This window comes from Myotis nattereri, assembly GCF_964212035.1.
Source record: "Myotis nattereri genome assembly, chromosome: 9".
In the NCBI taxonomy this organism is placed as follows: domain Eukaryota; kingdom Metazoa; phylum Chordata; class Mammalia; order Chiroptera; family Vespertilionidae; genus Myotis; species Myotis nattereri.
Window position 1 is genome coordinate 47,281,475 of NC_138084.1, and position 15,743 is coordinate 47,297,217.

The 15,743-nt window shown below is 42.7% G+C and overlaps 1 protein-coding gene across 1 annotated transcript in view; it reads right to left on the reverse strand.

Moving 5' to 3' along the window:
- GAB2 (GRB2 associated binding protein 2) overlaps positions 1 to 15,743 on the reverse strand; it is a 161,348-nt gene that overhangs the window by 44,591 nt on the left and 101,014 nt on the right. The window contains exon 2 of the mRNA XM_081100105.1: positions 1,029 to 1,329. Within this exon, the coding sequence (XP_080956231.1) occupies positions 1,029 to 1,329 (301 nt within the window). The remainder of the gene's footprint in view (positions 1 to 1,028; positions 1,330 to 15,743) is intronic.

The window sequence follows — 15,743 nt, forward strand, 5'->3', positions numbered from 1 at the left end:
AGAAGGGAGAGGGAGAGAGACAGAAACATTAATGATGAGAGAGAATCATTGATTGGCTGCTTCTTGCATGGCCACCGCCCCCCGCCCCCCCTCCCGCCCCTGGGATCGAGCCCTCAACCGGGGAATGTGCCCTGACTGGGAATGGAACCATGACCTCCTAGTTCATAGGTCAATGCTCAACCACTGAACCACACCAGTTGGGCAACATGCTTCTCTTTAATTGATGTGCAACCAGGTTTAAGAACTACTGATTTAGGCTCTCCATCTGCCTCAGAAAAAAAAAAAAAAAAACGCCCTGCTCAATCATCCTACAGTTGGAGATGAGTCCAAACAAATGTCAAAGAGAATTTCTGCAATTTAAAACTCATTTCAAAAAGCTGAGCTATTCCTTCTGAAGGTTAACAAAACCCAAATGTAAGTCAGCATACCCCTTCTCACCTGTCCCCTCCCAAATGCATAGAAATGAACATTGGATTATACATCAACAATAATGCCCCCATCCTCCCGTCTCCCCCCACCCCCCCCCCCCAAAAAAAAATTGGCAAGTGTAGCTGTGTAGGATGGTGTGAAATAGATTGACTAGACAAACAGAGGTGGAACAGAAAAAGGATCAAGGTGAGAGCTGCCATATGGGATGTTGGATAGGTAACAGGGCACAGAGTGCTAGAGAGTGAGGGGAGGGGAGAAAGGCACAGGGCTGAGAAATGGGGTGGCACTGAGGTACCTGAACACATTACCGTTAGCACAAAGTACCTTTAGCTTCATCACAACCCAACAGATCTCAGTTTCCCATTTGAGTGTCATCAGGGCCAGGAGTCCCTCTAATATTTGGTAACCCCTTCACACTCTTACCCTTTGCCTATTACTCCTCTGTTGAAGAGGAGCTTTTAGCTACAGCCTGCTCTCCTTATTCAAGGAACCTGAAAGCCCTGTCACAGCCCCAACCGCCAAGCCCCCAGCTGCCCTAACCGCCAAGCCCCCAAACACCAAGCACCTTGCCCTTTGGAGCAAGGTCTGTGCTTTCTTACCTGAGCTCTCCTCAGCCTGACTGAAGCCGCAGATCTGACAGATGCTCTGGACCCATTTGTTCATGTCCTCCTCGGTCTCAGCCACCAGGTAGAAGGTGCGCTCGCTGGTCTTGATGTCAAACACAAAGCTATCCTGCAGCTCCTTCTTGTTGAAGGTCAGGCCTGCGTCCACCTGCTCACAGAAGTTGAGGTTGATGATCCGCAGGGGCTTCTTGGAGTGGTCATTCTTGTAGTATTCCAGGACGTCGGGGTCACCGCTCATCCGGCCACTCCGCAGGATAAACCAGCGTTTCTTCCAGGCCTGAAGGGGAAGGAGTAAGAGGAGGGGGGAAAGGTCATCAGTTGTTTCAAAGCTTTTCACGGGTCCCCATATTATTGCGAGGTTAAGAATAGGCACTGGTGCACCTATAGGCTGAACATGGGCGCTCTCTCCCATTTTGCCCCAGAATTTCAGAAAGGAGGGATAATTTTGGAAGGCATTTCACTATGGAAACAGTTTTATCACCATGAAGTGAATCGTGGCATTCCCACTTTTTAGATCAGGAAGTTAGATGTGGACTAAAACACTTTAGAGCAATTATCCCATTAGGCTAGACCAGTGATGGCGAACCCTTTGAGCTCGGCGTGTCAGCATTTTGAAAAACCCTAACTTAACTCTGGTGCCGTGTCACATATAGAAATTTTTTGATATTTGCAACCATAGTAAAACAAAGCCTTATATTTTTGATATTTATTTTATATATTTAGATGCCATTTAACAAAGAAAAATCAACCAAAAAAATGAGTTCGCGTGTCACCTCTGAGACGCGTGTCATAGGCTCGCCATCCCTGGGCTAGAATACAGACTCAAACTCATAGTACTTTCACTCACAGGGTGAGCTTGTAAACCATAACATCTCAGTTTATGGACGGGGACCCCCACTAAGATATGGTGAGCTGAAGCGACAACGCCACACCCAGCAAAGAGAAGAAAGCAAGTTTCCTAACTTTCTGTACATTGTACATTGTGTTTTTCAACAAATCACGATGCCTTGAAAGAATCACAGAGAAACTCTTCTAAAACTTCTCTGAAGCACATAATTTTAGGATTTTTCTGCTTGTCGCCTTCACTGCTATATCCCCAGCACTTATAAATCAGAACATCTCATTTCTGTGCGTAGAGCCTCCAATGCCTTTTCATCTCACTCAGAGTAAGAGCCACCTCACTGTGGCCAAGGGGGGGGGGGTCCCTCATCCTCTATCTCTCACCTCATCTCCTGCCATTCTCAGTCCATTCTGCTCTGGCCACTCTGGCCTTAAACAGGGGCCACACCCTCCAACCTCAGGGTCTTTGCTGTGCTTGCGCCCTCTGTCTGTAATAATCCTCACTCAGATATTCCCATTGCGTATTCTTTCCTTCAAGTCCCTATTCAAATGCCACGTTATCAAAGAGGCCATTTCTGACCACCAACGCCTCACACTCTCTTTCTCCGCTGTACTGGTCTCCTAGCACTTACACCGCCTCAAATACCATATTTATGTTGAGTGTCCGCATCCACCTCCCAGAATGTAAACTCCATGAGGGCAAGGGTTGGTTCTCTTTTATCCCATGCCATAGCCTCAGTGTTTAGAATAGTGCCTGGCACATAACTGGTTACTGATAACTATGTATTTAATTAACGAGTGAATCATTTTCTTACATGAATTCCTCACTGCACTAGTAGGTCATGGGGACAGAACTGATGCCTAATAAGCCGTAGACATAAATGAGGGTTAGGGTATAGGTAAGAAAATAAACATAAATATTATTTATTTACAATCATCTGAAGTCTTGCCAGGCCACTGCTTATAGAACTCCGTGTGTGCTGTGTGTACACCTGCCGCAGGGAACACAGACACATGTACATGTGTGGGTCAGGTGCATTTAAAAAGATATTGTCAATAGTTTAGCTTGTATTTAGTTGATGTGTGCCCTTCAGGGCTAGTCTCTGCAGAAAGAGCTGTCTCTGAATCTCTGGAGTGCAGGTGTCAGCATAACCACACACAGACGCCCTTGACAACAAGAAAAAGGTGTTTGCTACAGATAGCATCGAGGCCTGTCAGGTTCAGCTTCCAAGGAAGCAGTGTAGGCTGACAAATGGCTGCCTATGAAATGCTGATAAATGTATGACAGAGCAGGCAAGGCTGTCTGGTCCAGTCCCAAATCCCCATCCCTCTTCTGCCACAACACCTCTTCAAGTCCATGCTGTTTTTTTGGAAACCAAACAATTCAGAACAAAGCAACTTCAAAGAGTCTAGCTCAGTGATGGTGAACCTTTTGAGCTTGGCGTGTCAGCATTTTGAAAAACCCTAACTTAACTCTGGTGCTGTGTCACATATGGAAATTTTTTGATATTTGCAACCATAGTAAAACAAAGACCTATATTTTTGATATTTATTTTACATATTTAAATACCATTTAACAAAGAAAAATCAACCAAAAAAATGAGTTTGCGTGTCACCTCTGACATGCGTGTCATAGGTTCGCCATCACTGATTAGCTCAACTTCTCTGATCCCCTCAGGTGAAATGAAGCTTTACTTCCTCTGAACCTTAATGAAACTTTTAAAAATAATCCTCACCCGAGGATATATTTTCATTGATTTTTTTAGAGAGAGGAAGGGGGATGGGGAGAGAGAGAGAAACACTGATGTGAGAAACATCCATCAGCTGCCTCCTGTACGTGCCCAACCAGCAAATCTAACCCACAACCTAGGTATTTTCCCTGACTGGGAATTGAACCCACAACCTTTTGGTGTATGGGATGATGCTCCAGCCAACTGAGCCACCCAGCCAAGGCAATAACACTTTTCATGTACTTCTCATGGCATGTCATTTTTTACAACCTATTACAGGTATTTTTGTATTTGTTGTTTCTTCACAAGTAGACCATGAACAACATCTCCTATTCCTGAACCTTTCTGATCTCTCTGGCCTCATTTATGTATGATTCCTCCCTCCTTTCCTACCTCCCTCCCTCCCTTCCAGCTAGCCATCCAACAAATATTTATTTAGTGCTTACTATGCAAGAGGCATTAGTCCAGATGCTAAGGATATAGCATGAATTCCAGATCTTACAGGAATTCTTATTATGTATTATTCTCCAAATGTGCCATATAGAATTAAATACGATAAAAAATAACTATATACCATGACCAAATGGGGATTATTTCAAGGATGTAAAACTGATTCAACATTCAAAAATCAATCAGTATAATTCATCATATTAATAAGGTTAAAGGAGAAAAACCATATGGTTATATCAATCAATGAAAAAAACATTTGACAAAACTCAACACCCATTCATGATAAAAACTCTAAAAAAAAAAAAAAATACTGACACAGGCAAAATCCTGAATGAATCTCCAGAGAATTATGCTAAGTGAACAGTCAATCCTGAAGGGTTATACAACTCCACTTATATAACATCCTGGACAAAATTTAGGGATGGACAGCAGATTAATGGTTGTCAGTGGTTAAGAAGGGGGCTTGATTCCAGTCAGGGCACAGGTTTGGGGGCTGTGATCTCTGCAAATTGTTTAACCTCCAGGATATGTTTTTATTGATTTTTAGAAGAAAAAACAAACATATCTTCATGACTTTGGGGTAGGCAAAGATTTCCTGAATACACAAAAGGCACTAATACAAGAGAACAAGTAACCAATCGTACCACATTAAATGTAACCTCTGATTATCAAAAGGCACCATTAAGAGAAGGAAAAACCAAGCCAAGACAGTGAGAAGAGATACTTGCAATGCACATGACTGATGAAGGACTCATATTCAGAACATATCAAAAAACTCCTACAAATTGGCAAGGAAAAGGCAGACCCTCAACAGAAAAATCAGCAAAAGATTTCATTAGGCACCACACAAAAGAAGACACCCAAATGGCAATAAGCATATAAAAGATCTCATCTCCATTCACCATCAGGGAAGTACAAATTAACACCACCACACAACCACAAGAAAGGCGACAATGAAAAAGACTGACAATAGTAAGTACTGGGAAGGATGTGGAGAAACTGGAAAACTCATACTCTGTTAGTAGATGTGTCAGTTGGTATAATCATTTTGAAAAACTAAGGCAGTATCTACTAAAGCTGAACATTCATGCCAGTCCCCCACAATTCTACTCCTGGGTACATACTCCAAATGACTGTGTGCAAACATTCACCAAAATAAACGTCCAAGTACATTTGTCACCACACTGGTCATAACAGCCTATATCATGCCTGCCTGTCTACACTCTCTATTTCAAGTGCTTGTTACTTATAGTCTGGACTATTGTCATGGCTTCCTAACCAGTTTCCCTAATTTAATATATCTTAATGCTTCCAGTTTAATCAGAGCAAAAAAGTTCTGATCCTTTTACTCTCCCAACTATTCAAAAATGTAATGGCTCTCCATCATCCGAATAGCAAACTCCAAATTCTATGGTTTAGTTTGTGTTTTTTTTTAATTACAAATCATTTCCAATGTGGTAAGACAGACATAACATAAAATTTACCCATTTAAGTGTGTAGTTCTGTGGTATTAAGTACATTCGCATTCATATTGTTGTACAACCATCAACACCATTTTTTTCCAACTGAAATTCTGTATCCATTAAACACTAACTCCCTCCCTTCTTTCCCCCATGCCAATATTTGTTCTTTTGTGACTGGCTTATTTCATTAGCATGATGTCTACAACGTTACTCCATGTGGTAGTATGTGTCAAATTTCATTCCATTTTGATTATCCCTTTTATCTGCTGATGGACTCTTGGATTCTATGGCTCAGATTTAAGGCTTTCACAATCTAGTTCAAATCCACCCTTCCATCTCATCTCTACTCACATATACATGGTATATATTCAAACCAAGTTGCTGCTATTTAAACCAAGTAGAATTTTCACTATTTCTAATACATGCCTGGTCTTTTCCACCTCCACATACTCAATTTCCCTCCCAATCTTCCTTCCTTTCTAAATTCTCTAAAGTTTTGCTTATACTTGAAAGCTATCCTGCCATTTGAGACAGGCCAGTGAGCCAGGACAAGTAGAATAGGGAAACTGAGGCAGCTAACAAACTGGCAGAGCAGTTTACAGTAGATACAGAAGTTCACCTCCCTAGAGACAATGTGTCTAGGCATCTAGATGCAGAAAAGCAGCAAAAGCAGGTGGATGATACCAGGACCAGCTGCAATGACTAATGACCCCCTGCCCTGGTGCTGACCAATCATTGGAGACCACCACCCTGAAGGAGCACACTTAGAAAACTGATAAATATTCTGCTAAAACCCTCCCTTGAGACCTCCCCTAAGATTCCTGCCTGCAAGAGGAGAGATACAGGCCTCAAGACAAAGGACTCAGCACTCTGTCCCCCTCTGGGGAGCCATTAAGTACATTCACATTGTTGTACAACCATCTAGGTCTTCTTTACCTACTTCTTCCCCCACAGGCATGCATCTCTTAAACTCTAAAGGGCCCCATGAGAGACTTGCAACCAGGGGAGCAATGGGCAGTGGCAGCTCCTCACAGGCTAACCCTGTTCCAAGGCCCTTTTCTCTGACTTCCCAGAGAGCTAGGGTAGCCCAGCCTAAGTGCTCCTGTTGCTTCTTCTATGCTAAGCCCTTTCTTGTTTTACTGTCCCCAGCTTTCATAAACGTTCCCTCATCTGGACTCATGTTGTGAAAAATTTCCTGCATGAAGTCAAGAACTCACATACTGCCAGTCAGGCCTAGGCAGACCCGCCAAGGGCCAGGTCCCCTTTCCGGTAACAATGTCATCGTTTTTTTTATTATCTTTCACCCAGTGTTCCACCATCTAGTGCTCTCAGAATATAGCTCTTCCTCTTCCCCAAAACCTTACATGTGGCCTTCCTTCTATGTTATAAGTACTCTTATTTATTGAACTAAGTAACATAGCCAAATCTCATTAAAATACAAGTATACTTACTCTTAAATATCTCATCTTGAAACCATTTTTCCTAGTTTCAATAATAAATGATATTAAACCACTTTAAAACATCAAATAGACAATATGAAGAAGGAAAAAGGGTATCAGCTTTTGCCTAATTCCTGGTACAACCCATCTAAGCAGAAGAAACACTATTAATTCAGATCAACAAAAATTCAGACCTGGGGGAACATGTGCAGAGAAAGAAGGAGAGCAGAATGAGGTAGATGATGCAGAGTGTGGTGAGAAAAGCTTAAGATTAGAGTGAAAAGACTGAATTATATTTCTATAAACTTGAACAAATTTGTTAACTTCTCTAATATATAAAATATATATAAAAGGGGGGAAATGCAAAACTAATAATATTGCTTTGAGAATTAAGTGAAACTAATAAACGTTGACGTGTGACAGGTGCCAAGGACATAGTTATTGGATCTAAAGCTCCCTGAGGACATTCTGAGATCACGTAATTGGCAGAAGAGTCACTGTTATAAAAGATGCCCAGATTTCCAATTCAGTATTCTTTCTACTGTATCATCACTGCGGAGGGTTTAGTGTGTCCTTTCTCTTGCCCTGAACCACGTATCAGCATGCCTCTGAGTTCTGCCTCTTTGGTCAAAGGTATCACTATTCTTTCAGGCTCTCAGATCAAAATCGTCTACTCCCCTTCAGCTCTTCCTGCTACTTCCTTGCCAGTGCCCAATCAATGAGCTCCTTCTATAGTACTCAGTAAAACAAGCACACATTCCGCTAAATGCTTATAAAGAAAAGAGGCAAGACCCAAACACTCCTTTCAAGTAACTTATTTATGATGTTGCTCATATCCCTAAAACAAAAGGCAGCTTTTCAGAAACACCATGAAAAGAGACACAATATGCTATCAGACCACTGACAGGGAATCAGTGGGTAGTGGTGAGGGGAGAGGGAAAGAGAGAAAGAGAAATATGAATGAATATGAATAATGAAGAAGGTAGGGTTTGCTATATGGTTTTGGGAAAGAAGGAGAAAAGAACCTTTTGTTTACAGCATACAGTATGACTAAGGCCTGGGTATGGAAAAACATAAAACCTATTCAAAAACCTCACATAGACAACAGTATGGTGGTTAACAGAGGGAAAGGGAGTGGGGAGGGAGGCAGAAGAGGTAAAAGGGGTCAAGTATATGGTAACAGAAGGAGACTTGACTATGGGTGGTGAACACACAATGCAATACACAGATGATATATTATAGGATTGTACACTTGAAACCTATATAATTTTATTAATCTATGTCATTCCAATAAAATTAATTTAAAAAATGAGTTCAGAGAATGTGGAATAGTCTCTTTCAATGTGGAAAAGATGAGTCTGGTGTTCCTGGGAAGCCTTGGATGCCATCCTAAGAACTTTTATCTTTCCACTGAAGAGTACAGATCAGCAGACAAATGGTAACAATAGCTGTGCTCTAACTGACAGAATGAGGAAGGCCAAATAGGGAAAGGAAAAATCAGAGGCAGGAGAACTATTTAAGAAGCTGTTGCAATAGTCTATAACAGCGAGAGAAGATGGCAAGGAGATAGGGGAAGACAATGCAAATCGCTTTACTCAACAACGGAGCTTAAAGAAGTAAGTATATGGCATGGGGGCTCTACTCTCAAAGTGAAGAGAGAATGCCTCCACCTTCTCTGATGAAATAGAAGTGACTATTTTCCTTTTGCACCCAAATCTAGTAAAAAAAAAACCAAACCATTTCACAACCACCCAGACCACAGACACGCACCCTGGGTACATAAGGCCCGGAAGTTGCATCATTCCTAGCTGTTGAACAGAGAGTGATGTCCCACATAAACCTGTCTCTGTTATTTGGGTTAGATTACAAGGTCTCTGAGCATGTAGAATGAAGCCATGGCTTCTACCTATAGCTCTTGGCACCTAGAAAATGCAGGTGTGCCCCAATTTGACTTTACACTGGAGTGTCGATCACATGAGTGTGGTGTTCAGTCCTGGGCGTGATGAAGGCACTTGGGACCAGGATTCAGTGAGCTTCTGCCTGGAGTCATGTTGTAGTGTTTTGAGGCTTAAGGGGCCGACACAAGGAAGAGTGATTGTCTTTCTCTTGAGTGACTCCACATACTAAAGTGGAACTAGTGCCAGTAGGGGCATGCTACAGACAAGCAGGTTTTGGCTCAGTATAAGAAAATGTTTCCAAAAGAGCGGTCTATAGTTGGTGCCTCGGAAACGGAAGAACTACTCATCACTGGAGATACTGAAGGAGGTAGACTAGGCCAGGGGTCAGCAAAGTTTCTGGGTAAAGGTCAAAGAGGAAATATTTTAGGCTTTGTAGGCCAAATGCCACAACTGGCCTATTCTATGGTGGCATGGAGAAGCCACAGACAATTTGAAAGCAAACAAGAGTGGCTGTGTTCCAGCCAAACTATTCAGAGAAAGAGGTGGCCCCTGGTCAAGGCTGGGAGTCAGGGGGAGACTGAAGAGGAGGCTTGAGCAGTGGATCAGTAGATAGACAAGGGACTACTGTCTCTCCCAATCCTGACAGCCTTGTATCTTTTTAATCAAGAAAATTGGATACGGTAATACTTCATCTAATCCGTTATCTCAGATTATTGGAACAGGGGATGCCTTTTACTGAATAACCAAGTACTAACTAGAAACTCTTTTAGTTTCAGCCTTGACCGTTGAAAATATTTCTAAAACTCCAGAATCTTCCGCCCTGCCTTAGGTATTAGACCAACGATAACAGAACTTGCTGACTAAGGGCTTCTCAGAGCCTCAAATAATCTTTTCAGATACCAAATCTCACATGCCTTGTGGCTAAAGCTGTAGAAGGGTCAAGACATTTCTTGGAAGAGGGTTTTGTGTAACTCCTAGAAATGGGCGTGTCCTTTTAACTTCCCTCTTTCTGATGAGGGTAAAGCTAAAAACTGCCAACAAACCCAGGAGGATTCTCTCAAGTGAGGATTATAGTTAGTTAATCAGACTCTAACTGAGCTCTCTAGGTGATATCAATAAACTGAACTGATTAGTCAGGGATATTAAAAACATAACACTTGCATCTCCAAAAGCTGTTTGCTTTATATAAAAAGAATTCACCAATAAAACACACATACTCAAATACTTTTGCTTAGTGAAACTCCCCGGTGGTGATGAGGTTTGAGTTCCAGCTCAAACAATCACAAAGACACAGAATTTGATCTGACTGTGAGTGCATGATGTACACAACTCTACCCCAATACACTGCAGCATGAAGGACTCTGGAGCAGTCTTCTGTCCCATAACAGTTAAGAGCAACCAATAAGAGAGTCCAGTGGGTCATGTAACAGGCACACATTTCTGGAGGAACACTTCCTGAGTGAGTGATTTGCTGGCTGACCCCTGGCCTAGGCTAGGGGTGGGGAGGAGACGGAAGAGGGGGCTCAAGCAGTGTATCTGTAGATGGACAAGGGGCTAGGGTCTCTCCCAACCCTGACAGCCTTATGTGTTTTTAACTAAGAAAATCGGATACAATAATACTTTATTTAATCAGATTCCTGGAACAGAAGTACGAGTTTTACTGAATAACCAAGTATTAATTAGAGTCTCCCTTGCTGCCCTTCCTCTGGGAATCCTTCAGCTACTCTGGACCCAGGGACTGTATACTCTGAGGGAGGCAAGAGAATGGCACTTGCTGAGCTCCCGCCACGTGCCGTGTGCTTCCTATCTACTAACACATTTAATCCTCAAACCAACGCTGCAAGGCAAACACGATCCCCTTTTTACAGACGAGGAAAATGAAGTTCATTGAGGTTAAACAATTTGCAGTGATCACGGTCCCAGAACTTCTGGTCCAGTGGGTCAGGGAGAACCTGAGGAGAGCTAATGCAGATTACTGACTACACTTTGAGAAACACTGCCCACAGAGTTTATACAAGGCCAAGTTCACCATTAGTTGGTGATGGCAATAGAGGGATTAGAATCTAGGCCTCAATTTCTAGTCCAAAATCATTTCCACTTCTCAAATCCAAATCCCCCTAAGAGAGGGCAGCATAACTATATGCTCATCTGAGTAATAAAGTTTCTCTCTGATTCTAGAGAACCATATTTGTTCCTACGGCACAGAATGAACTTTATTTTACCACAAAGACTGCAACATTCTGGTCAGGGGCTTTTTTATTTCCAGAATTTAGCTCAGTGCTTGACACCATGTTATATACTATGTAAGTCAATGAAAAGTATACCAAAGGAACAAGAGGAAAGAATATCTATTTGCTCTTCTTTTGGTAGAAACAAACAAAACCTCTCAATCAGATGACCTGCCAAGGTAACACTTCCAGGATTTGGCCCTATCTCCATCCTGAGTGAGACGGTACACAGACACCTTTTATGTGACACTGACTCAACTCAAGGCTTTGGGGGAGGGGGGGTCATAGCAGCCTAGATCAGTGGTTCTCAACCTTGGCTGCACATTAGAATCGCCTGGGAATCTTTTAAAAATCCTGATTTCTGGGCCTCATCCTCCGGAAATTCTGTTTCTTTGTTATGGGGTGAGGCCACAACATTAGTAACAAAGAAACAGAATTTCCAGAGGATGCGGCCCAGAAATCAGGATTTTAAAAAGATTCCCAGGTGATTCTAATGTGCAGCCAAGGTTGAGAACCACTGGCCTAGATGAAGCCAATTAATGCATGCATTTCATCCAGTGACTGGTTGCCAGTGCGGTCATTAAGATTCATCTCAAAGTGGACCCTTTCTCTCACTGGACAGGAGAGTGTGGTGATGGGAGCCAGAACTTGCAGAGCCCACCCTGTGGAGTCTGGAACAGCCAAGCTAGAGAGGGCAGAGTTAAAAAAGATGAAATGTGCGTCCTAAAACAAGTTGACCCTGAAGCCAGGTTTTCCCCTTGTTGGCTGAGGAGACTCACACTCTTTTCTCACTTAAGGCAATTTAGGCCACTATCTAATCAACAGAGGTTTTAGTGCAGGGGTAGGCAAACTTTTTGACTCGAGGGCCACAATGGGTTCTTAAACTGGACCGGAGGCCGGAACAAAAGCATGGATGGAGTGTTTGTGTGAACTAATATAAATTCAAAGTAAACATCATTACATAAAAGGGTACGGTCTTTTTTTTTTTTTTTAGTTTTATTCATTTCAAACGGGCCATGCGGGCCGTAGTTTGCCCACGGCTGTTTTAGCGTGTGTTCTGTATTGAGACCCAGAACCAGTTCATGACCTACCCCAGGAATAACACAAGGGTCCTTTCCATGTGCTCCTGTCACATCCATTATTCAATCCACATTCCACTTTATGTTTCTTTTCCATTAGTATGTACAACCCCCCTTCCTCCTTTGAATCATTCAATCAACATTTATCAAACCTATGCGAGCCAGGCCCCGTAGGGCCTCATGTCCTGTGGAAAGGACTCAGGTAGTGTACACAGGTACCTCTGTGCATGGAGATCACTGCTCCAACAGTGGCATGAACAGAGATCACCTGCTAGGGAGGAGCCGGGAAAAGTTGCATTGCACAGGTGACACCTAGACTGGGTTTTAAATGATGAGAGGTGCTTTGCTGGTGCAAGAAAACATGCTGGAAGGGAAACTCTTCGGGAAAAGAGAATAATATGAGCACAGCTGACTCTCGTTGTCCACAAAAGTTACGGTTATAATGTCACCACAAACACTGCATTGGTGAACACGGAGTCACTTTTCCTAGGAGAACCACAGGGCTAGGGTCCGCAAGCCTCTGGCCACAACACTTATTGTCAACCAATCAACACATAATCGTGTTTTATGCTTGTTTCTGTGTGAAGACACGTTATACTATTGACTCATTAACATTGAAATTGGGCCCAGCAGCACATAACTCAAGTCTGAATGAAGCTTCTCTAACTAACACATGTATCTTTTCACGTTTAGAACACCAGACCGAACTGCAACACTAAGCTTGGGGGCCATCTTAAGCAGCAAAACCACCATAAAAAGCACAACAGTGTGAAGAGCATGACATTAAACAGACAGATAAAGGACACTCGTTTACAGTGTGAGAGCTGAAACGAGAAGGCTGAGTGTGGCTTTGTTCTGCCCCAGCTGGGAATGAGTGTGTGGGGGCTACTCCAGTCTTCATTGCTCTGCACATGTGCTTGTCTGGGACTGACCAGGAAAGCACTGTGAATACTGAGTTGGGGGTTTTAAATAAATTTTAGCAAGTAGGTGAGTTTTTTAAAGATGGAATTCGTGAATAGGAGTATCAACTATCTACACCAGTGATGGTGAACCTTTTGAGCTCGGCATGTCAGCATTTTGAAAAACCCTAACTTAACTCTGGTGCCGTGTCACATATAGAAATTTTTTGATATTTGCAACCATAGTAAAACAACGATTTATATTTTTGATATTTATTTTATATATTTAAACGCCATTTAACAAAGAAAAATCAACCAAAAAAATGACTTCGCATGTCACCTCTGAGGTTCACCATCACTGATCTACACTAATAAAATAGAAACATGCAAATTAACCATCACTCTGTCACTCTGCCACACCCACCAGCCAATCAGAGCAACTATGCAAATTAACCCAACAAAGATGGCGGTTAATTTGCATACGCAGGCGGGTCTCAGGGGGCAACCCAGGCTTCCAGTTTGCCCTGGGCTCTGCTCAAGGAGTGGCTGGGGGTCTGGGTCACAGGGGGCATGGGTTGCCAGAGGCAACCCAGACTTCCAGTGTGCCCTGGGCTCTGCTCAGGAGGGGCTGGGGGCCTGGGTTGCTGGGGACAACCCAGGCTTCCAATCCGCCCTGGGCTCCACTGGAGGAGCTGGAAAATAAAAAAGGAGGGGCTAGGAGCAGCCAAGCCTCGCTGCTGCAGCTAGACCAAAGGCCTGGGTCCCAGGTGCCGGAGGAAAACCTGTGCCGGCAGCCAGGGGAATCTTCATGCAATGGGCCACTAGTATAAGATAAAGCTTGGTGTGTTCAAATAATAAAGGTGAGTTTGGTGAAGCTGAAGAGAGGATGAAAACTGTGGAAAGGAGCCATTTAAAAATATATATATATTTTATTGAGCTTTTACAGAGAGGAAGGGAGAGGGATAGAGAGTTAGAAACATGGATGAGAGAAACACCGATCAGCTGCCTCCTGCACACCCCTTACTGGGGATGTGCCCACAACCAAGGTACATGCCCTTGACAGGAATCGAACCCGGGACCCTTCAGTCCGCAGGCTGACGCTCTATCCACTGAGCCAAAACAGTTAGGGCAAAAGGAGCCATTTTAAGAAGGGCTTCACAACCTGGGTTTTATGCATTTTATCTAGATTAATGGTTCTTAATATTAATTATTTAAAAATATCATTGATTTTTATTTTTTTAAAAAATATATTTTTATTGATTTCAGAGAGGAAGGGAGAGGTAGAGAGAGATAGAAACATCAACGATGAGAGAGAATCATTGATTGGCTGCCTCCTGCACACCCCTCACTGGGGATCAAGCCCACAACCCAGGCTTGTGCCCTGACTGGGAATCGAAACGTGACCTCCTGGTTCATAGGTCAATGCTCAACCCTGGCGCCACACCAGCTGGGCTATTATTGATTTTTATAGAGAGAGGAAGAGAAAGGGAGAAAGAAAGAGAAACACAGAAGTGAGAGGGGAACATCCATCGCTGCCTCCTGCACGTTCCCTACCAGGAAGTGACTTTGCAACCAGGGCATGTGCCCTGACGGGGTATTGAGCCAGCAACCTTTTGGTGCATGGTACAATGCCCAACCAACTGAGCCATACTGGCCAGGGCTTAATACCAATTATTAATGCAAAATTTAAAATTATAGAATTCTCCCATACAACAAGACTGTACTTTTTAGTATTAACTAATAAGTAAAAGTTACTATAAATTAACTGGATTATTTTATTATTCACAATATTTATATTTTTTAAAGTATGATTACATGCAAACCGGTATATAAGCAATGCATGTGTGTGTGTGTGTGTGTGTGTGTGTGTGTGTGTTTCAAAGACCCAGCCTACTATGTGGGAATCACTGTCATGTACCTAAGTGGGCAGCCCAGGCAGAGGGAACAGCATGTTCTCTGAGAAGGAAAAAAACCTTGGTTCATGGGAAGATGTGACAGGAAGGCAATGGATGGAATATAGTGAGCAATGTGGAAAGTAGCACGAGGGAAAGGCAGGGGAAGATTAAAATGGAACCTTGAAGGCCATTTTATGAAGTTTAGATTCTATCTGAAATAGTACAAGATCCCCCAATAACAGCATAATTAAATTAATTGATATATCAGCAACTGAAGAAACCAACTTGAGAACAACACAGTATGATCCTATTTATATGAAAAACCCTGTATATTTATGGACGCATTTATAGTTGACCCTTGAACAACACAGGTTTGAACTGTGCAGGTCCACTTATATGCAGATTTTTTCCAATAAATATACAGCTGGCCTTCCATATCCCTGGATTTCACATCCACGGATTTAACCAACCAAAAGAGTATTTTCAATTCATGATTAGGAATCTACAGATGTGGAGGGCTGACTATATGCACTGTCTATGCCATTTTATATCAGAAACTTGAGCATCCTTGGATTCTGGTATCCATGGGAATCCTGGAATCCCCTACAAATACCAAGGGATGACTGAAATTTTGGGGAAGTCAAAAGTTATATGCAGATGTTCCACTGTATGAGGAGGTGGGGTAGGGAAATCAGTGGCCCTAACCGCAGTTGTTCAAAGTCAACTGTATATGCATACCACCACATATATACATATATATAGCATACATC